The sequence below is a fragment of the Bos grunniens genome, chromosome 28, assembly GCF_055505025.1.
Source record: "Bos grunniens cultivar Pamir isolate PY7600 chromosome 28, Bosgru_T2T1.0, whole genome shotgun sequence".
NCBI classification, from domain to species: domain Eukaryota; kingdom Metazoa; phylum Chordata; class Mammalia; order Artiodactyla; family Bovidae; genus Bos; species Bos grunniens.
The window spans coordinates 31,499,277-31,522,670 of NC_141192.1; the positions used below are offsets into that span (position 1 = coordinate 31,499,277).

At 37.1% G+C, this 23,394-nt stretch overlaps 1 protein-coding gene across 39 annotated transcripts in view; it reads left to right on the plus strand.

The window, feature by feature from the left end:
- LOC147343090 (uncharacterized) overlaps positions 1-23,394 on the plus strand; it is a 466,920-nt gene that overhangs the window by 71,507 nt on the left and 372,019 nt on the right. For 24 of the 39 annotated variants that reach the window (XR_015157016.1, XR_015157018.1, XR_015157017.1 and 21 more), the window contains 2 exons: positions 15,747-15,822; positions 16,191-16,218. Coding sequence is in view for 12 of the 39 variants with exons in the window: in XM_086382522.1 (XP_086238648.1) it covers positions 15,747-15,802 (56 nt within the window). In the remaining 27 variants the exon portion in view is untranslated. The remainder of the gene's footprint in view (positions 1-15,746; positions 15,823-16,190; positions 16,219-23,394) is intronic. The other 15 variants (XR_015157015.1, XR_015157020.1, XR_015157019.1 and 12 more) reach the window with 1 other exon arrangement.

The following is a 23,394-nucleotide window of genomic DNA, read 5'->3' on the forward strand; positions in this document are numbered from 1 at the left end:
CTCAGCACATGGCTCATACAAGGCTCTCAATAAACATTTGTTGGATTGGATTGCATAGATATATTCAGTGGAATCTGTTTTTAGTAAGCCAGACAATATAATTGCTTAAACATTGGAAAAGCAGTATTTTCTTCCCCTACTGCTCACACACCAAGGCATCCATTTAATAACATGTATTAGATATTTTCCCATCTAATTAAACTGAGTGTGTATAGACAGGATCTCAGGACAAACTGTAATTCTGAAGCAAGTTTGAACAGCATGGAAATGCTTAATTGCTGGATTACTTTAGTTTTTGCTAAGGGTTTGAGAGGAATCTTTTTGCTTCAGGAAATAGAAACGCTAACTCAAAAATATAAAAGGCTGAATTATGGTCATCCAAGCATTTTGCTTTCATCATGAATGAAAAGAAGCCGGGTCATAGGGTCCAAGGTAAATATAAAGTAGGACTGTGATAATATGGGAAATGAAAAGAGAGAGATTTACTGAGGAACCACACTTTCTTTCAAAGTGTGATAGATTAGCTCCTAGTTTTCTGAAATCACATTTGACGATTTGATAACTTTTTCAAGATCTATCTTAGTTCCTCCATTTAGGATTCTTAAAAAAAATTTTTAACTTTAAAGTGTTGCAGAAACAGTTCTCAGTTTCCCCCAGTCTCAACATCTTGTTTACAATGATATTTATGAAAATTAGTAAATTAAACTTGGTACAGTACTGAACCACAGACTTTATTAAGATTTTCCTAGGTTTTTCATAGACGAACTATTTTTGTTCTATGATTCAACCTGGAATCTTCCACTTACTTCATTTAGCAATTTGTGGTTCTTCAGATTTCACTTTTGAGTCTTAATATTTATATTCTGCAGAGCCCTTATATCAGGTCAATTATATGTTTGGAGATTTCCTGATTTTATTTCTCTGAATTTCTTGTGTTTATCATTTATCCACCATAATCAGAGGTTTGTAAATCCCTCACCAATTCACAGTCCCTTTCTGTCCCCCTTTCTCTCTGTCCTTCCTCTTATGTACAAAGACCCCATGCCTCTGATCAGGCGAGCAATGTATATAAAGTAGATCAGCTAAAATGTACAGTTTTCACTTTTCTTGACACAATTCAGACCCTTATAGAAAACACACAAGCAGAGGCTGTCAAATCAAGCTGACAGTCTTATTGATGTTGTATTTAATTTATTATCATATAAACAGAGTGAAGGTTTAATACTTTCTTAGAATTTAGGACTCAGTGATAACTGTTTTTCCCAGTATTTACCATTTGAGAATATCATGATTCATTTCTGAAAATAATGATTTCTTTTATCTAAAACATCAGTATAATGAAGGTAAAAGATTTTCTTACAGTTTCTTTATTCGAGAATATTGGAGCCCATGAATAAGATTTATCATGTTCATATCCATAAATGAATAAAGTTTTATGTGTAATGTTTATAAGTGTGGGTTTTTTCCTAAATAGGAGGGTCCACAACTCTCATCAGATTCTTAAAAGCATCTCATGGCTACAAAAAGCTGAAGAACCATTTCTCTGGAGTTGGAAGTATAGGAGAATCTATATCATCAGATGTGAATTCCAAATTTTAATGCAAAAAATGTGTGTAGCTATAAAATAACTCCAAATGCCTCAAGTTCACAAAATGTATAATCTTTCTTCTCCACATAATAATTTAGGAACTTAAAGTTCATTGTGATCTATCTTTGTATTAATAATGATTGTATTTTTTGATCCCTGTGTTCTTTTATGGTAAATTCTTTCTTTTCCCCTTTATTTTCAGAGTCCTTTTTAAGCCTGGTTATTATTCCTCCTGCCTTTGCTTGTCTCTATTTCAGAAGCCATTCTTTCATCCATCATTCCTACCCCATTACTTTTCCTTGACAAGACTACTTGCTGGGCATTTGCCCACAACCTCCTCTCTGATTTCTACTTCTCTGCCTGCTCACAGAAAGTGCTCTGGCTAACAGAGTGTGTAACCATAGGAACTGTTAGTGCCAATAGCATACAAAAAGCACAGTTCTGGAGAAAACACTAGCCTGACCCTTTCATGGGATTTTCTTAACAGAAAGCAGCCCGCATCCCAGGGTAAAGTCAGAAATTTATAGCTTGGAACTAAAATATAAAGAAAACAGACTCTTGAGCCTTTTTATTTGAGAAGGCATACTTTCCCTAGTCTTTGGAAGGCAAAGAGTGGGAGGTTAAGGGGATAAAGGATGGGATCTTGGCACACAGCCATCCATATTCAGGCAAAATTCTCCTATGCCAGTTCCCATGAAATAGGATAACTCCCCTACCCATCCCAACCACTATCAAAAACCATGTGGTATATAAGCAGCTTCATTTAGTTGTGTATTACCTTTAACGGCTATATAGCATTAATTTCAAATATGATTTTCAAACATAAAATGTAAAATATGACTCAATAATGTACTATATATTATGATTATCATTAGCATAGTTGTGTTAATTGAGCAGCACTCCTATGTGAGGTACTCTGTTACATGCTTTGTGTATTATACATTATCTCTAAATCTAATAGTCCTAAGAACGAAACACTATTATAATTTCAGCTTTTCCATGAGAAAGCTGAGGCTTAATTGGCCCAGGGTTGCTCTGCAGGCAACTAGCAGAGCTGGCCCTGCTTGTGGTTGGATCCCAAGGTCACAAACCCAAAGCTGAGGTACCTTTTAATGGCCAGTTGAAAATGAGCTGCTGTTGCTAGGAATGGAGACCAATAAAGGTGGCAAGGCCCGGAAGAACGGGTAGCAGAAATAGTTGGAGACATATTCCAGACACTTACCGAAGGGTTATATTAACATGTTGGTGTCCCATTTGTTTAGTTAGATTTTCTTTTCCTTGAGCTCTATAATTTGATTTCTTTTGAGTGCTTTATATATAATAGGTGTTTAATAAGACTTTAAAGATGGGAAGGGCCAAGGGGGAGGAGAAGGGACAAATGGACTGAAAATGAAGTGAAGAGAGAACGAGAGATAGCCCTGAAGAAGGAAAAAGATAATGGGGAGTATGTATGTGGTGAAAGAGTAGACAAAAGAAGCTAGCAAAAGAAGAGAGAGAGAAAGGGAGGCAGGAAGACGGAGTAAGGCCCAGATCATTCGAACTTCCTAACTCAAACTGTTCACTCAGAGTCTGAGCTTCAGGGAATTGTCATCATAGAATTCAGTCCTTTGATATATTAGCCAGAGAACCTCTGACTGCAGCTTTTCAATGGTAATTTCATTCTTTAAATCCTAGAATCCAGGATTTGATGGATTTGATTTATGCTTCAAATCCTAGAGCATCTCTAGGTTCCCTAGGACTAACTGAGCCTTGGAGAAGATACCCAGGAGTTTACAAGATATACATAGGTAGCAGTAGCCCGAAGGGAAAGGTGTTTTAAGTGTCATACGTGAACTGAAGAGGGGAAATGACCTTTGGTTTGGGTGGAGAGGGATAATAAAAGAGACTATCCATGCAGAAATAATTCATTACCTGCCAGTAGGGTAGGTAAAATTACAAGATTAGCAGTGAAGTTGAGGGAGAAGATACTTTTAAGAAGCAGAAACATCATTAGCAATAGTGCAGAAGGCGGGAAACTTGTGGAATTACTCATTTTGCTTAAATATAACATACTTGTTTGCTTGGTACTGCCCACTAGTAAGCTCTCCCTTACTCCCACCTTTCTAAAAGACTGTCAGCCTTTTTAATATCCTTTACTGCTTATTTTCCTCTGCCCATCCCCTTGATTTTGGTGTTTGATATTGTGCAACAACTAGCTGGTTAAAGCAAACTCCTCTGAGTCCTTCTTTCTTACTTAACTCCTTTCCCTTTTTTCAAGTCTCGCTTTCATTGAATCGTACACTCTAAAAATGTAGTAGCTTTTTAGAAGCTTCTGCTTGAGTTGTTCTTTCTGGAGAACTGAGGCTAAGACATAAATATTCTCCTCCTTGCCCATCTGTTTCTCAGCCTCACTTATTAACCTCATCTCTCAACCTCATCCACTCTGGTTTCAGTTACCATCTATGTACAAGACATTCTCAATCTGCATCTTTAACTCAAATCCCTCTATTTTTAAATAGCCAGATGAAACTGCTTAAACGTCTTATGAGTATTTATGCATCGGTTTCTGACAGGTACTTCAGACTTCTGTGAAGTCAAATTAGCCAACTTCCTCCACCATCCAGTTGCCTAAACTTACATATCTGAGAGTCAGTCTTAGCAAGTCCCTCTCCCTTACCCTTTGATTCTGTTTATCGCCAAAGCTTGCCATTTCTCCCTCCTGAAATCATCCTTGATTCATCAATTTCTCTCCAGTCCTACTGCCCAAGTTCAGGCAAACATGTCTTTTCTAGATTTCTACAACATCCCCTTAGTGATCTCTGGACCATATATCTTAACCCCTCTCAAATCCCTACACTGTATATTAGCCAGACTAATCTTTCCAAAATTATAAATTTTATCTTGTTACAGCCCTGCTGGAAATCCTTCAGTAGCTTTAAAATGAAGTTCAAACTTGTGAGTGTGACTCCCAAGGCTCCCAGGACCCCTGCACTGTCTTCCTCTTAAACTCTTGATTATACTCCCTCAGCTTTTACCTCAGCTGTGTTGAGTGTCTTTCTGCTCCTTAAAAAAGCAAGGCTATCTCATTTATAGTTGATCCTTTGGAGATGCAGATTCCTTTCCCTCAATTGTTCTTCCATTTGCCTCTGATTTTACTCATTCTTTGCATCTCAATATGAATGACACCTCTTCATTTCACATGCTTGAGTTTGAGGTTCAGGATCTGAAACAGTTTTAAGTGGTTTTGATCTCTAAATTGGGGATTACAATTTAGATGGTTTAGACGAGAGAGTTGGAAGAGTTATCAAATTTTATTATGAAGATGAATGGGATGATGGTGGCAGAGGGAAAATCTGAGCCACCTGCCTCAAAGGCATTTGAGGAAGGTGAGAGAATGTCTTGGAGATTAGTTCATAGAAAAGTGAAGATTCGGCCTTGATGTAGGATTGCCATTGCAGGTTACCACAGAAGTTATTTCTGAGCCAGCAAAGCAGTGACTATTCCAGCAATGACATAAAGTCTAGCTTTGACCTTTGAGCTTAATTGACCCACCTTCGACACAGCCTCAGCTATGTCCAGAGAGAGCTCTTAGTAGCTTCAGTTCAATTCCTGTTTAGTTCGACTGGCACAGAACAACAAAACTCTGAAGGTAGACAGAAACTATTGTCACTGGATATACTTGAGTATATCAGGCTTCCCTGGCTGCTCAGCTGGTAAAGAATCCACCTGCAAGGCAGGAGACATGGATCCGTGGGTTGAGAAGATTCCTTGGAGAAGGGAATGGCCACCCACTCCAGTATTCTTGCCTAGAGATTCCCATGGACAGAGGAGCCTGGTGGGCTGTAGTCCATAGGGTCACAAAGAGTTGGAGACAACCAAGTGACTAAGCACACGTGCGCATGTACTTAAGTACACATTGAAAAAAATGAGGACTGATTAGAGGCCAAATTGATGGGATAAGTATATTTGTATTGATGACTCAATTCTGTGATGCTAACCCAATTTAGACCTCCAATCTAATTAGCCTATGTAAATAGTCTTTTATTTGTTTTTATGCCTCGGGTTCAACATTTGTAGGCTAAATAAATTCCACTTAGAACACTTAACACCAAAAAAAAAAAAAAAAAAAAATACCCTCAACAAAGAAACCTAGAAACCTTCCATATCGCTAAAAATTAGATCAACCTCTAAAAATTCTGCCTGCTAGCACACACCAAATGGTAATTGTGAACTGTGCCAGTAACGTGTGACAAGTGGGATTTAATGTTCAACTCCTGAGTATTTTGGAATCCCTGACAAAACAAAATCCTGATATCAGGTTCACTTTTAAATAATATTTTGGCTGTTTAATTAAAAATCTTTTTTTTTACTTCTTAGTTATTTAACATGTGGATGGAACACAACAGGATACTGACTCTACTCTGATGGAACTTACAAGATACTAGGAAGATAGGTATTAAATCATTTCATTAGTTAGAATGTCACTCAGTGATACAAGGAGAAACGTCCTTAAGTTCTTTTGACCTGTGGATTCCAGGCTAAAGTAACCCAGCTTTGCAACATCATAAATTATGCTAAACTAAAGTTTAGCTAACACATTTTAGATAAACTTTTTTTTTTTAGTTTCTATGTGCAAATTCCATTGGTAGAATTGACTCATTTATGTTTTAGTTAAAAACTTTTTTTTCTAGGTTCCATGAGTGAGTTCTGTTGCCTAGAAGAGTTGACTCACCTATGAGTGATGTGTGATGATGTCCAGAGAGCCATTTCTCTGCTCTTTAGCTCAGGTTCCTGACAGTGGATGAGCTGCAAAACACAATATGTTAGAAAAGTGATTTAGCGATTTATTCCTCAGCTGAAACCTGAGAGGCATTTCATCCTTACTTAATAGGCAGCATACCTCTGAACGGTATTTTTGAAGTCCTGTCGTGAGTCAGCAACAGAATTAGAACCTATCTGTGCTTAAAGTACCAAGCTTTTGTCATAAATTCTCTCAGGCCATCCTTCCTTTTAAAGAATATTATCTCTTATTTCCAGAATGAATAGATCAAAATAATTGACTCCAAAGTACCTTCCTGATGCAGTGAACCAGAGAAATGACCCTATAATGAAGCAAATGGAAAACAGAAGCTTTCTTACTGTACTAATCATTCACTCAACAGTAGGGCCCTCAATTTAGGATTGGACTTAAGTAACTTTCAGTAAATAATCCACAGTGTATATTGGCACAGAAGTGGTCAAAGAAAGCTGAGAAAGATGTGAAATAAGTTAGGAAGAAACTAACTGAAAACTTACTACAATCTGAAGGAAAAGAAAAGTGACTCAAGTGAGACCCGAATGTGGCTTGTGGAGTTTAGCTAACAGTGCTGCCAAAGCTCAAAGCAGAGAAACGTGTCCTTGGTGCTGACAACAAATTGAGATGAAATCAACAGTGGAGGGAGGCAAAATTAGAAGAGCTCTGTGGGGGCCTTCAGAGGCAACAAAGAAAAGTATTCCCTTCCCTTGGGAAGCCTGTCTGGCTGAGAGAGTGGAAGTGTCCCTGGCTTGAAGCCTGAGGCTGCGGTTTGGGGAGAGTTGGAGCCAGGATGAGATACAAAACAAGACCAGAGATCAGGAGGCCTGGACTTGGGATTGCATCCATTCTCAGGCAGAAGCAAGTAGGGAGAGACGTTCACAATTCCAAAGCACTGAGGGGGAAACTAGAGAAGGCCAAGAGAACAGAGGCTCTTAGTACTTGTTGGGGCAGGGAGGATAACTGATAGGAGGCAAGGTCTCCTGGCAGGATTTTAAGTCTATGGCTGTAAATTGACTTCAAGTTTCTGGCATTTATACAAACCATGAAAAGTCTTTCTCAATTTTATGGAACCCTTTGGTGGGACTGATGTCCAATAATTCAGTTTCCCTCTATTTATCTGTATGTAATACATTGTTTCCTGTAGTGAAGGCACCATTGGATTTTCAGACAGCACAGAAAAATCACACTTTTCAACTGCAAATGTAATACCTTTTTTTTTTTTTAACAACTGTCAAAAATCCATTATTGGAAAATCAATTCTATACCCAATTTCCAACAACAGATTAGGGATACCTGGCGAGTGACTTTCAAGACACTGTGGAGTGTGTTTTCTTATTTTGGGCATTCTTCCAGAATCTTTATTGAATATCCCTTTTTTTTTTCTCCCATCCAAAACCATCTAGCTGAGAGTCACACTGCCAACACTGAACTGAAAGATGAATTCCCCAGATCAGTAGGTGCCCAATATGCTACTGGAGATCAGTGGAGAAATAACTCCAGAAAGAATGAAGAGACGGAGCCAAAGCAAAAACAGCACACAGTTGTGGATGTGACTGATGGTGGAAGTAAAGTCTGATGCTATAAAGAGCAATATTGCATAGGCACCTGGAATGTTAGGTCCATGAATCAAGGCAAATTGGAAGTGGTCAAACAGGAGATGGTAAGAGTGAACATTAACATTTTAGCAATCAGCGAACTAAAACGGACTGGAATGAGTGAGTTTAACTCAGATGACCATCATATCTATTACTGTGGGCAAGAATCCCTTAGAAGAAATGGAATAGCTATCATAGTCAACAGAAGTGTCTGAAATGAAGTACTTGGATGCAATCTCAAAAACAACAGAATAATCTCTGTTCGTTTCCAAGGCAAACCATTCAATATCACAGTAATCCAAGTCTGTGCCCCAACCAGTAATGCTGAAGAAGCTGAAGTTGAACGGTTCTATGAAGACCTACAAGACCCTCTAGAACTAAGACCCAAAAAAGATGTCCTTTTCATTATAGAGGACTGGAATGCAAAAATAGGAAGTCAAGAGATCCCTGGAGTAACAGACAAATTTGGCCTTTGAGTACAGAATGAAGCAGGGCAAAGGCTAATAGAGTTCTGCCAAGAGAATGCACTGGTCACCCTGCTTATTTAACTTATATGCAGAATACATCATGAGAAACGCTGGGCTGGATGAAGCACAAGCTGGAATCAAAATTTTTGGGAGAAATATCAATAACCTCAGATATGCAGATGACACCACCCTTATGGCAGAAAGTGAAGAACTAAAGAGCCTCTTGATGAAAGTGAAAGAGGAGAGTGAAAAAGTTGGCTTAAAGCTCAACATTCAGAAAACGAAGATCATGGCATCTGGTCCCATCACTTCATGGCAGATAGATGGGGAAACAATGGAAACAGTGACAGACTTTATTTTTTGGGGCTCCAAAATCACTGCAGATGGTGACTGCAGCCGTTAAATTGAAAGATGCTTGCTCCTTGGAAGAACAGTTATGACCAACCTAGACATGTTTAAAAGCAAAGACATTACTTTGTCAACAAAGGTCCATCTAGTCAAGGCTATAGTTTTTCCAGTAGTCATGTATAGATGTGAGAGTTGGACTATAAAGAAAGCTGAGTGCTGAAGGATTGATGCTTTTAAACTGTGGTGTTGGAGAAGACTCTTGAGAGTCCCTTGGATAGCCAAGAGATCCAACCAGTCCATCCTAAAGGAAATCAGTCCTGAATGTTCTTTGGAAGGACTGATGTTGAAGCTGAAACTCCAATACTTTGACCACCTGATATGAAGAGCTGACTTGTTTGAAAGGACCCTGATGCTGGGAAAGATTGAAGGTGGGAGGAGAAGGGGATGACAGAGGGTAAGATGGTTGGATGGCATCACCAACTCAATGGACATGAGTTTGAGTAGGCTCTGGGAGTTGGTGATGGACAGGGAGGCCTGGCGTGCTGCAGTCCATGGGGTCGCAAAGAGTTGGACTGAGCGACTGAACTGAACTTACCTCTTGGAGAGAAATATTTTTTGTCTTTTTAGTGTGAAACTGAATACCCTTTTCAAGGTATTAAAGATCATGATTAAAAGATCATGATTTACATTTTCTTAATGATTACAATGTTCAGTGTCTCTTTGTGTGCTTATTTACTATCCATACTGTATACCTCTAGGATAGAATTTTTTAAGTTTTAAAGAAAATAATAACATACCCTAATCTTGGCACTCTCAAATTCTGGTAAAGAATGTGTAGCTGTGGGGACACTCATACAACTGCTTGTGGCACTGCCCTTCTATAAAATAGTTTAGTATTTTTTTTGTGAATTTAAATGTACCCTTACCATATTACCCAGCAATCTCACTCATGGGTATTTACCATAGAGAAATGAATTCTTACATTCATAAAAACTTGTATAAAAATATTTAGGCAGCACTATTTATGATCATCCCAACCTAGAAACAACCCACACTTTCTTCAGTAGGTAGGTGTCTAATCAAAGTATTTCAACTAATACAATGGAATATTAGTCAGCATTAAGCAGAAGCAAACAATTGACATATGTAACAACATGGATAAACTTCACATGGATTATGCTAGGTGAACAAATCTGACCTCAAAAAATTACATACTGCATGGTTGCTTTTTATGATGTTCTGGCAAAGGCAAAGCTTTGTGACAAAAAAACAAATCAATGACTGCTGGGGATACAAGGTCAGGGAAAGGTATGATTATCAGAGGCAGCACAAGGGAATTTGGAGAACAATCAAACTGTCTGTTCGTATTGTGAACATTGTTATAGGGTCAAGGCATGTGTTAAAGGGCTTCCCTGATGGGTCAGATGGTAAAGAATCTTCCTGCAATGCAGGAGACACAGGTTCAATCCCTGGATCAGGAAGATACCCTGGAGAAGGGAGTGGCTACTCACTCCAGTGTTAAAACTCATAGAACTGTATATACCTCAAAAATAGGTGAGTTTTAATGAATGTAAATTATAGATAAATAATATTGATGATGTTTGTCTTTACCAAGTAAGTAGAAGTGGTCCCCACACAGATTAGTTCCTTAATTGTAGATATTTGCACATTATCTAGACTTAACAGTCTGACTTGTAATGCTGATTTAAGGCCTTCTAGAGGTAGAAACCAGATTCTGGTCTTCTGTTGTCATTATATTTTTCATGGACAGAGAACTTGAAAATTCTGAAAAATCTTATATTCCCAATGAGTATTTCTTATTAGAGAAATTATAAGAATTCAACAAGTTTGCCATTTATTTTATCATGGTAGAATAATTATTTGTTCCCTTTTAAAATTTTTATTTTATATTGGAGTATAGTTGACTACAATGTTGGTTAGTTTCAGATGTACAGCAAAGTGATTTAGGTATGTGTATATAAATATCTATCCTTTTTCAGATTCTTTTCTCATAGAGGCTATTACTGAGTATTGAGTAGAATTCCCTGTGCTATATAGTAGGTTGCTGTTGATTATTTTATAAATAGTGTGTATATGTTCATCATAAGCCTCCTAACTTATCCTTCCCCTTTTGGTAACTATAAGTTTGTTATCTAAGTATGTTTCTGTTTTGCAATTAAGTTCATTTGTATTGTTAGATTTCACATATAAATGACAGCACATGATATGTGTCACACAGGTTGCTTTGTGGATGTTGAAAAATCTTTCCATCCCTGGGGTAAATCCCACTTGTATGAACCTTTAATATATTATCAAATTTGATTTGCTTGTATTTTGTTGAGAATTTGGGGGTCTGTGTTCATCAGTGATATGGCCTGTAATTTTCTTTTTTTGTGGTATCTTTGCTTGGGTTTGGTGTCAAGGTGATGGTGGCCTCGTACAAGTTTGGAAGTTTTCCTTTCTCTGCAGTTTTTTTGGAAGAGTTTCAGAAGGATAGGTGTTAACTTTTCTCTAAATGTTTGCTGGAATTTTCCTGTAAAGCTATCTGGTTTTGGACTTTCATTTGTTGAGAGTTTCTTAATCCCAGTTTCAATTTCAGTACTTGTGTTTATATTTTCTATTTCTTCCTGGTCTGTCTTGGAAAATTGTACCTTTCTCAGAATATATCTGTTTCATCTAGATTGTCCATTTTATTGGTGTATAGTTGCTTATAGAAGTCTCTTATGACCCTTTGTTTTCATGTTGTAACTTCTCCTTTTTCATTTCTAATTTTATTGATTCGAACACTCTCTTTTTTTCCTTGGGGCTTCCCTGGTGGTTCAGATGATAAAGATGTCACCTACAGTGCAGGAGACCCAAGTCTGCCTAAAAGTTTATCAATTTTGTTTATCTTTCCAAAAAACAGATTTTAGTTCTTTTATCTTTTCTTTGCATCTATTTCATTTATTTCGGCTCTAATCTGTATTATTTCTTTCTTTCTACTAACTTTGAGTTTTGTTTGTGCTTTGTCTAATTGCCTTAGTTGTAACTTTAGGTTGTTTATTTGGAATTTTTCTTGTTTTCTGAGTTAAGATTGTAGTGCTACAAACTTCCCTCTTAGAACAGTTTTTGCTGCATCCCATAGGTTTAGGACCATTGTGTTTTTATTGTCATTTGTCTCTAGATATTTTTTATTTCTTCAATGACTTCTTCAGTGATCCATTGGTTTAGTGATGTATTATTTAGCTTCCATGTGTTTGTGATTTTGTGCAGTTTTTTTCTTGTAGTTGATTTCTAATGTCAATGTGGAAAAGATCATTGGAAAAGATGCTTACTAATATTTCAATTTTCTGATATTAACTGAGGCTTACTTTCATGAAATTAAAAGACGCTTACTCCTTGGAAGGAAAGTTGTGACCAACCTAGATAGCATATTGAAAAGCAGAGATATTACTTTGCCAACAAAGGTCCATCTAGTCAAGGCTATGGTTTTTCCAGTAGTCATGTATGGATGTGAGAGTTGGACTGTGAAGAAAGCTGAGTGCCAAAGAATTGATGCTTTTGAACCGTGGTGTTGGAGGAGACTCATGAGAGTACCTTGGACTGCAAGTAGATCCAACCAGTCCATCCTAAAGGAGATCAGTCCTGGGTATTCATTGGAAGGACTGATGCTGAAGCTGAAACTGCAGTACTTTGGCCACCTCATGTGAAGAGTTGACTCATTGGAAAATACCCTGATGCTGGGAGGGATTGGGGGCAGGAGAAGAAGGGGATGACAGAGGATGAGATGGCTGGATGGCATCACTGACTCAATGGACATGAGTTTGAGTGAACTCCAGGAGTTGGTGATGAAGAGAGAGGCCTGGTGTGCTGTGATTCATGGGGTCGCAAAGAGTTGGACATGACTGAGTGACTGAAATGAACTGAACTGAGGCTTGCTTTATGGTCCAGCATGTGATCTATCCTTGAGAATGTTCATTAGCAATTGGAAAGAATGTGTATTCTGCTTTTGGATGCAGTGCTCTATAAATATTAAGTACATCTGGTCTATTTTCTGTCTGGATAATCTGTCCATTGATGTGAGCCGGGTGTTAAAGTCCTCCACTAGTATTGTGTTGTCGAGTTCTCCTTTTATGGCTATCAGCATTTGTGGTGCTCCTGTGGTGGGTGCATATATATTTATAATTGTTATGCCTTCTTATTGGATTGACCCCTTGGTTATTATGGAGTATCCTTCTTTGTCTCTTATAACAATATTTTAAAGTCTATTGTGTGTGATGTGATTATTGCTACTCCAGGTTTCTTTTGACTTGCATTTGCATGGAATACCTTTTTCCTCCTCCTTACTTTCAGTCTACACGTGTGCTCTGAAGTGGGTCTCTTGTAGACAGTGTGTATATGTCTTGTTTTTGTGTCAATTCAGCCAGTGTATGTCTTTTGGTTGGAGCATGTAATCCATTTACATTCAAGATAATTACTGATCTGTATGTTCTTGTTGCCATTTTGTTAAATTTTTTGGATTTATTTTCATAGGTCTTTTTTCTTCCCCCTTCCTTTTGTTCTCTTCTCCTGTGATTTTATGACTCTCTTTAGTATTGTGTTTGGATTCATTTTTCATTTTTGCATGTATATCTTACAGGTTTTTGAGTTGCAGTTAATATGTTTTCATTTGGCAGTGTGTGTGTGTGTATATACACACACTCATACAAACACAAAATTGATCTGGTCTCTTAATTTAAAATTCATGCACAATATCTAGAATTTGTACTTTGCTCACTGGTTTTGATATCACATTTGTGGATGATTTCCTACTTTTACTGCCAATGAGATTTCCCATTTGTAATTTCTTGTTCCTAGTTGTGGCCTTTTCTTTTCCTCCTAGATAAGTTATTTGTTGTAAAGATGGTTTGGTGGTGGTGAATTGTCCTCTGTCATCCCCTTCTCCTCCTGCCTTCAATCTTTCAAGCATCAGGATCTTTTATAATGAGTCAGCTCTTTTCATCACATGGCCAAAGTATTGGAGCTTCAGCTTCAGCATCAGTCCTTCCAATGAATATTCAGGATTGATTTCCTTCGGGATGACTAGTCTGATCTCCTTGCAGTCCAGCGGACTCCCAAGAGTCTTATCCATTACCACAGTTCAAAAACAACAATTCTTTGGCCCTCAGCCTTCTTTATGGTCCAACTCTCACATCCATAATGACTATAGAAAAAACCATAGCTTTAACTAGATGGACATTTGCCGTTAAAGTAATGTCTCTGCTTTTTAATATGCTATCTAGGTTTGTCATAGCTTTTCTTTCAAGGAGCAAGTGTCTTTTAATTTCATAGCTGCATTAGCCATATTCAGTGATTTTGTTAGTGAATAGGAAAACTCAATATCATAAATATCACCTCACTGTGAATAATTTATGCATTCTAAATTTCAGTCATACCTGAACAGGTGTTTTAATTTTGTGAAATTTTATGAGATAATTGTAATATTCATTTCAATAGTAAAGAGCCAATTTGAGTTGAAGTGACTGTGAATAAGAAAGAAATGGGGAATATGATGTGGCACACGGATCCCTCTGTAGGAATGAAGGGATTTATGCCCCAAATGACAAGTGCTGCCAATAGACTCTCCTTAGTTGTCAGCTGCCTTTGGATATTGCCCCAGTTGAGAAGAGTTTTCCAGCCCAAGGCCATGCCCCTTGTCCAGGGTGCTTTACTGATCAATGCTAGGGTATAAAGGCCACACCTTTGTCCCACCTCAGGACAATTCTGAGGTTCACTGAGACCTTCAGTAGGAATGGATCATAGCTCAACTTCTCCTTCTGCCCAGTTCAGCTTGCTTCCTTTCCCTTCCACGTGTTCTAACTCCAAGAGGAATCTGTGTCAAAGCTCTTGCATGGTTATATCTAGCTCAGGGTTTTCCTTGCTCCTGGATTCTAACCTGTGACTGAGGACTTCTTCAGATATCAAACCCTGTTTATTATAAAGCTGTAGTCCTTAATATAGCATGGTACTGGCTTCAGAATAAATGAATAGATATATGAAACAGGAAAAGAATACTTGGTATATGTGAGGGGTGACATTATATTTGGGAAAAAATGCACTGTTTACCAATAGTTGCTCTGACAGTTGTCTAACAGGTGGGGAAAAATAGGCCTTTTGCCAAAAAATTTGCACAATGAATAAGTACATAAATGTAAAGAACAAAAAAGTAAAATTGTTAATAAAATGTGACAAGACAGGAAAGAAGTTCTTAAATAATATGCAAAGGTTGAAACTGTAAAGAAGAAATTGATAAATTTGATTATATGTATATTTAAATTTTTCATTATATGTGTCAAACTTGGAGATGTATAATCCAAAGAATTGAAGTTAGAATATATAAAGAATTTCCACAAATTAGTAAGAGATACAAGCAACAAACAGTAAACTAGCAAAGGTGCAAACTGCAGATTTGCAGAGGAAGAACTGCAAATGGCCAAAAAGCTTAAGAAAAGATGGCCAAACTCACTAGTAATTAACGAAATACAAATCAGGAGATGCTATTTCTCATCCTTGAGAACTAGCAAAAATAAAGCGTAAATATAACAAATGTGGGGGGAGATGTGAGAAAATAGCAACATCTTCTTTGAAGAGGCATTTGGTAATATCTTTCAAATTTTATTTCACATGTACATTTTTGAGAAACTCATGGAAATGTGCATATACTGACTTAAGTGACGATGAGTTCTCTCTAATTTGTAATAGCAAATATTTGGAAGCAATCTGTGTGTCCATACATTAGGGATGGGTGAACATTTGTATATACATATCATGAAATATTTATCATGTAGCAGTTAAACTGAGTTAAGCATGTTTACCTGTTTCAACAAAAATCTTGAAAGTATATTATGGAATAAAAATTGTGTGTGGTAAAAAATACTTAAATTTAAACTTGTTAAATATTGTTGACAATTTATGAAGAAACATACAAGTGGTAAATATTTTTAACTGTGTTACAGAAGGAAAGCATAACAGCTTCAGGAAAATCGCTGTCTTTGAGGAGAGCAGAGAATGAGATGGGAAAAGTCTTCAACTGTAAGTAACATTTCATTTTTTTAAAGTGTATACATTATTTGACTGCATTGTGTCTTAGGTAGAATGCAGGATCTTTGTCGCATCACGCAGGATCTTCCGTTAGGGTGCACAGACACGAGTTGTGGTGTCTGGGCTCAGTGCTGCGGTGCCCAGGCTCCAGGGCAGTGGACTTGAGCAGTTGTGGCGGCAGGCTCTCTGGTTGTGGTGTGTGCTCAAAGTGCACTGGCACATGGTTGCAGGCTCTCTGGTTGTGGTGTGTGCTCAAAGTGCACTGGCACATGGTTGCAGTGTGTGGGCTTGGTTCGTCCACGGTGTGTGGGATCTTTGTTTCCTGACCAGGGATAGAACCTGCGTTTTTTGCATTGCAGGGCAGACTCTTAACCACTGGACCACAAAGTAAGTGCCAACATTTCACTGTTAATGGAAGAAAAAAAATCTTAAGTGAAAGGAATCTGAAAATGACAAAATGATATTAATTTTGGATTGTGGATATTCTGTGCATTTTTCTGCATGCCTGAAGTATTTTATTACATAGAGTTTTAAAAATTTGTAAAACAAGTGATGTGTAGTTAGAGGCCAGAAGTGAGCAAGTCTTGACTGGATTTTGTAATCATTTTAAAAACATCCTTTGAGTTTTGGAAATACTTTGAGGAAATTTTTTTTGTTTTAATGTAAAATTCATAAAATGTGAAATTTACCTTTGTAATAATTTTAAAGTATGTTCTTATGACTTTTAGTATATTCATAATGTTGGGCAATCATCACTAATATCTAATTTCATGCTTTCTGTCACCTTTTGAGGAATCTTGCAAGGAACCAGAAGTCGTGATTAGCAGTAGCAGCTTGAAATAAATGACCAAAATATTAATATTAAGTGATTTTATATGGATTCATAGACAGAGACTTGTGAGCGTTCAACTTACATGTTATAAATTCCTATATAACTAGAAACTTAGGGTCTTAATACCTCCTTTCCAGGAAAGAATAGCTGTTAGCAACTTTCAGAGTTACTCAATAATGCCTTTTCCTGGGTAGTAACTTCATCCTAAACTCTGTGTGATTTTATCCTTCTTGTGGCACTACCCAAAACAAAAACATGACTTCTGTCTAAGCCGTCAATGGGTGTCCTCTCTTGCCTTCCCAGACTGTGTTGGAAGACTTAGGAGCTGCTATAGACTGCATGTTGTGTTCCCCATCAAGGTTCATGTTTTGAAATCCTGATCCACAGTGTAATAGTATTTGGAGGTGGAGCCTTGAGGAAGTGATTAGGTCATGAAGACAATGCCCTTGTGAATGAGATTAATGCCCCCTATAAAAGAGGTTCTGGAGAGTTCCCAGGTCCCTTCTGCCATGTTAGGACACAGAAGACAGCTGTCTATAAAACAGAAAGTGGGCTCTTACCAAATACTTAATCGGTTATCACCTAGATATTGAACTTCCTGCCTCCTGAACTGTGGTAAATGTTTTTTATTGCTTATAAGCCACCCAGAGTGTGGACAGTCCACTGTTATCACCCAGTGGACTAGGACAGAGCCCCCTCTTCTGATATGTGCAGTGCAGTGTGTGTGTTTATTTCCATGATAACAACTACGCTTAGTTTTGTAATTACTTACAACAGTCAGCCTATCACCTCAAGAGGCCCTTGAATCCTGTGATCATATTGTTTTACCTTTGAATCCTCAAAACTTAGCATCATTTCTGCAACTTAGTAGATGTTCAAGTAAATGTCATTTGAATGAATGGCTTCAGTGCATGACTCATTTCAAGTCTGTGCAAGTCCAACAACAGACATTAGTCAGACTTCCCATTTTTGATCAGCTATTGAAAGTGGGACAGTTGATCTATGATTCAGCATATCTCCAGTAAGCAAGCCCAAGAGAATAATGTTAAAAACCCTGCCCTCCTGCAAGAGTCAGCTTAATCAAGAACCTTGTTTTAGTGGTTGATTTCCACAGTTAAGCTGTCTCTCACAATCTTACGTTGGATGTCCCTTCACATAATTTGTTGATTTTTAGCAAAACTGAAGAAAGAATAAGAATTCTTTAGAATTTTATATGTTGTCCCATAAAGCATTCTTAATACTGAGGAACATACAAATCCAGGCTAAGATTCTTCTATTTGGCTCTGGAAAGACTGAAAGCAGATTGCTGTAGTGATCAAAAGTTTGGCTTGCAATCAGATGGATTGTGCTTCCTATCTGTACTCTGTCACTTTCTATCTAGAAAGTCACTAGGCAAATTACTTTACTTCTCTAAGACTCAATTTTCTTATCTGCAAAGTGGATATAATAATAAAAATGAATAATAAAAAATGAACTTCATAGATTTTCTGTGAATGTTAAATGAAGTAATACATATGAGAAGCATTAAGCATATAGCCTAGTATATAGTAAGTGTTCCCTTAATATCAGTGATTGTTATCTGGAACTTTGAGTGATAGATAATTTTTGGTCATGGAAAGAGTCTCTGAGGAACCTCTAGGGTTGTGTACAATGCAGAAAAGTGCAAAGTGAATAAGTTCAAGGAATTCAGGATTCAAAATTCAGTTTTACCTGAAAGACCTTGGACAATTCACTTAATCCTCATATGTCTTCAGTATTGTTAAAAAATATTATCTTCGCCTTTTTCACATCTCTCTTGCTATGTATTTTCTGTTTTTTTCCCCTCTTTATACAGACTTCCTTGAGAAAAGGAATCTGTTGATACTTTTTGACACCTTAGTCAAGAATTGCTTCTCTCCACAGGAATTTACTTTTCACTGTAATCATTCAGTAAGTTCTGATAAGCTATGTTTCTACTAAAGGAATGTTACTTATTAAGAATTGATGATGGAAGAGGAGTTTTGAAATGGGTAGAGACTTCCAGTGACTCTGAAATACTTTTATATGTGTATTTTCTTCTGCTTCTGTATAAAGCTGGAAAAGAAAAAAAAGAAAAACAGGCAAACAAAAATCTCATGCTACCCTTTGATTTTGGGTTGCTTGACAAACAATTTTCGTTTCTAAAGCACTTGAAAGTCTTTTTTGGTAACATTTTCAGTCTGGCAACGAGCAGAGCAAGATGAACATCTCTTAATCTTTCTTTCCAAGACAGCTCTGTCATCCTGTTTCTACATATCTGCTTTGTCATTGTATATTCACAGAAAATATTTGGCCCTCTAGGACTCTGGAGACATTCTAGAATGAACATGCTCAGAGTTAGGGCTGAATCTGAGCCCCACAGCTCAGCTGATTGGAAGCCTCTGTTCCCATATCTATAACAGTAAGAGAGTGGACTAGGTCCTGAATTGCAAATAGAATTTATTTTGAATTCCTACTTTGAGTATTCGGTACTGAGCTGAGACAGCGAAGATAAAACCTGATGCATTGGGAGAGTGTTTTGTGATAAATTAACCATAAGCATGGGATGGAGGAATGAAAGCCCTTATGCCACATCTTGCTATCCCTAGACCACAAAATCACTGAGGCCTTTCTAGTTCTAGCATCACATCAGACTGTTACTGATTCTCTGCTGCTGCTAAGTCACTTCAGTCCGACTCTGTGCGACCCCATAGACGGCAGCCCACCAGGCTCCCCCGTCCCTGGGATTCTCCAGGCAAGAACACTGGAGTGGGTTGCCATTTCCTTCTCCAATGCATGAAAGTGAAAAGTGAAAGTGAAGTCGCTCAGTTGTGTCCGACTCTTAGTGACCCCATGGACTGCAGCCTACCAGGCTCCTCCTTCCATGGGATTTTCCAGGCAAGAGTACTGGAGTGGGGTGCCATTGCCTTCTCGAGACTGATTCTCTACTTGCTCTTAATAAGATGTGAAGTGTCTGCCCTCCAAACAGTTCAGTCACCTGCTGTAATTGACTAGAATGCCATTTACATGCACTGCATGTGTTACTACCCATTCCTTTTCTAAAGACGTTGAGGTACAATAAATACTTTTGTAAAGCTAAAAGAAAGAATTCAGAAAAAGGGAATGGAAAATGAGAATAAATATATGAAAAATAGGAAGTATAAGAACAAGTATGAAATTCAAGGTTTAATTTTAACCTTCCTAACTTTATTCTCTAGTACTCTATTCTCTCTTTCTATTTAATGCCCATAGATGGTGGCACAGAAGAAAGAATCACATTGGTCTGGTGGTAATATGGGAAACTCTGGACATTTTTCAGATTTTTTCATGAAAATGTCTGGTAGAATCCTGAAATTTTTTTGAGGATTCAGCATGATGTGAGAAATGCTTTTGCAGTCTTACTGAGTCAGACTTAAGCAATCAAAATGATTGCTCTATTTAAAATTCATCAACAGTAATGAGCTCTTGCGTCATTTTGTAAAGATGAGACTTGAGTCTCATGTAAAGCCTTTTAAAACCTCATTGCTGTCTACAGTGCCCTTGGCTGCAGTTACCCAAGGCATAGTAAATACATCAGCATGGCCAAGTTGGGGCAGGGGAAAGAGTCACATGTTTTAAGACTACAGTTTATGACTAGGATGATATTTTCCCTCTTTTGTTTTGCATTGAGGATGTATAAAAATAATGATATTGGCATGATTATAAATGATATATTTCTTGAAGCTACTCTTGAGCCTTTCTGCAAGATGGATTTTCAAAGTCTTTCATATATTATTTATATATTTAAACAAAAATGTAATTAGGGTTATTTCTTTTGCCAAAATGCTATAGAATTTTTTCCTAAGTGATTTCTGTGCTCTTACCCTCTCTTCCACTTAGTATTGTCAGGTTACTCTTTTTTAAAAGAAAAAAAAAATATTGAGAAGGCTTCTGGTTCTGGCAAAGTAGTAATAAGAATTAAATTTCTCCTCTTGTCTGAAACAAAAAAAAAATCAAAGTAAATTAAGAAATGATTTTTAAGATGTATATTAGGCAATGAAAGACAGTGATCTCAGAGAGATGGCCAACAAATGAGGGAACCCTAGGATTGCCAAAATTTGTTGCTTGAGAGTTTCCAGACCATTGCACACTGAGGAAAAACACAGGCAGAGGCTGCAAAACTGAAGTTGAGCTAGAACTGAGAATCTGGAGAGACCAAGACACTTTGAGTTTGCAGGCAGGATGCTGGAGAGGAGAGGTCTGCCAAAAGAGAGTTCTCTCTAGATTGACAGAGGGTCCTCCTCAAGTATTCAGTAACATAATGATCAGGGCATGTATGTGCAGAAACTGTTTGAGTACAAAGAAAGAAATACTCAAAAAGATCAGAGACAACATCACTCAGATCCCATATGGGGCCAGAACTAGCGGGATAAACTAGGGAATAGGACTAGATCCAACCCCTACTGGAAAGGAAAAACTCATCATTCGTGAACTATTTGGATAGAATGCTGAGAATAGTCTTGCTTCAGTAGTGGAGAATAATTAGATCTAGACAAAACACTGCTCAAGTCTTGCCTGATAAATCTTGTAAGCAGTGACAGAAGGGATAAAACTATTGCCAAATTACTTAACTGTGTCCCAGAACAAAACCCAAGAGTAGTTATAGGAATACAAAAATATCCAACACCCAACAAAGTAGAACACAGTATCCTGCATTCTATCAAAAAATGCCAGACATGCAAAGAAACAGGAAAACCTAGAATAAGGAGGAAAACTAATCAGCCAAAACTGACCCAGGACTGCTTGGGGCTAGTGCACTGGGACGACCCAGGGGGATGGTATGGGGAGGAAAGAGGGAGGAGGGTTCAGGATGGGGAACACATGTATGCCTGTGGCGGATTCATTTTGATGTTTGGCAAAACTAATACAATTATGTAAAGTTTAAAAATAAAATAAAATTTTAAAAATTAAATTAAATTAAATGACAAGGGCATTGGAAAATCATTATACTATATTTCATATGTTCAGAAAGCTAGAGTAAAAACTGAACATGCTAAATAAATAGAGAAGTAAAAGTATAGAAAAAAAGCCATGTCAAACTTTTAGAGACAAAAAACATAAAAATAAATCCTAGAAATAAAACCTAGATGAAAAAAGCATTAATAGGATTATAGCAGATTAAACATCAGAGAAGTTTTGTAAACTTGAATACACACAATAAACCCTATCCAAAATCAAACATAGAGAAAAAAAGACTAGCTAAAAAATTACAAAGAACGTAAGAATCAGTAAACTATGGTACAACTTCAAGTGAGTTAATGTATGCATAATTGGAGTTTCCAGGAAAGAGGGAACTAGAAAAAGATAAATGGTGAACAAAAAGTTTTCAAATTTATGAAAACTATAAACCTTCACAAAACTTAAAATCCCAAGAATTAAGAAATGGAAAGAATACTACCCCAATGTACATCATAACCAAATTGCCCAAAACTGGTGATAGTGAGAAAATTTTATAAGCAGCTGGAGAAAAGTGTTACATTGTATACAGAGGAACGCAGATAATGATGACAGCAGCTTTCTTGTTTAAAAAAAAAAAAAGCAATGCCAGTGGAAACACAGCAAAGCAACATTTAAAAATTTCTGAAAGAGTGAAAAACTATCTTGAATTCCATACCCAGTGAAAATATCTTTCCAAAAGAATGTTACACAAAGCCTTTTTCCAACATCCAAAAACTGAAATAACTCATTGGCAGTAATTTATACTATAGGAATGTTTTAAGAAGCTCTTGAGGCCAAAGAAAAATGATACCAGTTGGAAATTGGGATCTATACAAAGACCATAAAGATTTTTTTTATTGTTTAAATATATTTAAAAGATAATTGAGTACATAATTAAAAACAGTAACACAAAGATGTAGAGTTTATAAGATATGTAGAAGTAAAATGTATGACTGTAATAGCACAAAGACTAATAGGGAAGAAGTGGAAGTAACTGTTATGAGGTCCTTATAGTATCATTTGGAATGATACATTATCACCTGCAGATAAACGGAGGTACATTACACATGTATACTCTAAATCCTAAAGCATCCCTTAAATAACAGAACAAAGAATAAGAATTGTTAGCAAATAAGCCCACATGCAAATTAACAAAGGAAATAAAATGGACTCATAGAAAATACCCTGGTTATCCAAAAGAAGGCAGAAAAAGAGGGAAAAGGAAATGGAGAACATGTAGGACAAAGAGAAGTTAAATACGAGGTTGATTTAAATCTAACCATATTAATAATGTGAACCATGTATAAATAATCTAAATACCTCGGTTAAAAGACAGAGATTGTCCCAAGTATATAATGCATATAAAGAATGTTGTTTATTACTTGTAATGTAAAGACACAAACAAGTTGAAAGTATGGAAAAAGGAATGCCATACTAACAGTGTCATTTCATAATGATAAGTATATCACCCATTGCTGGTAGAAATGTTAAATGTTAAATGGCAGAAGTCTCTTTGGAAAACAGCTTGGAGGTTCTTTACAACGTTAAGCATAGACCTGCCATATGACCCAGGCCTTTCACTCCTTGGTATTTATACTCAAGAGAAATTAAAGTATCTGTCTATAGAAAGACTTTATACAGATGTTCATAACAGCTGTATTTGTAACAGCCCCAAATTGTCAGCCCAATGTTCATCCGTAGGTGAATGGAAAAACTAAATATATTATATCCATAAATGAAATAGTATTTAATAATAA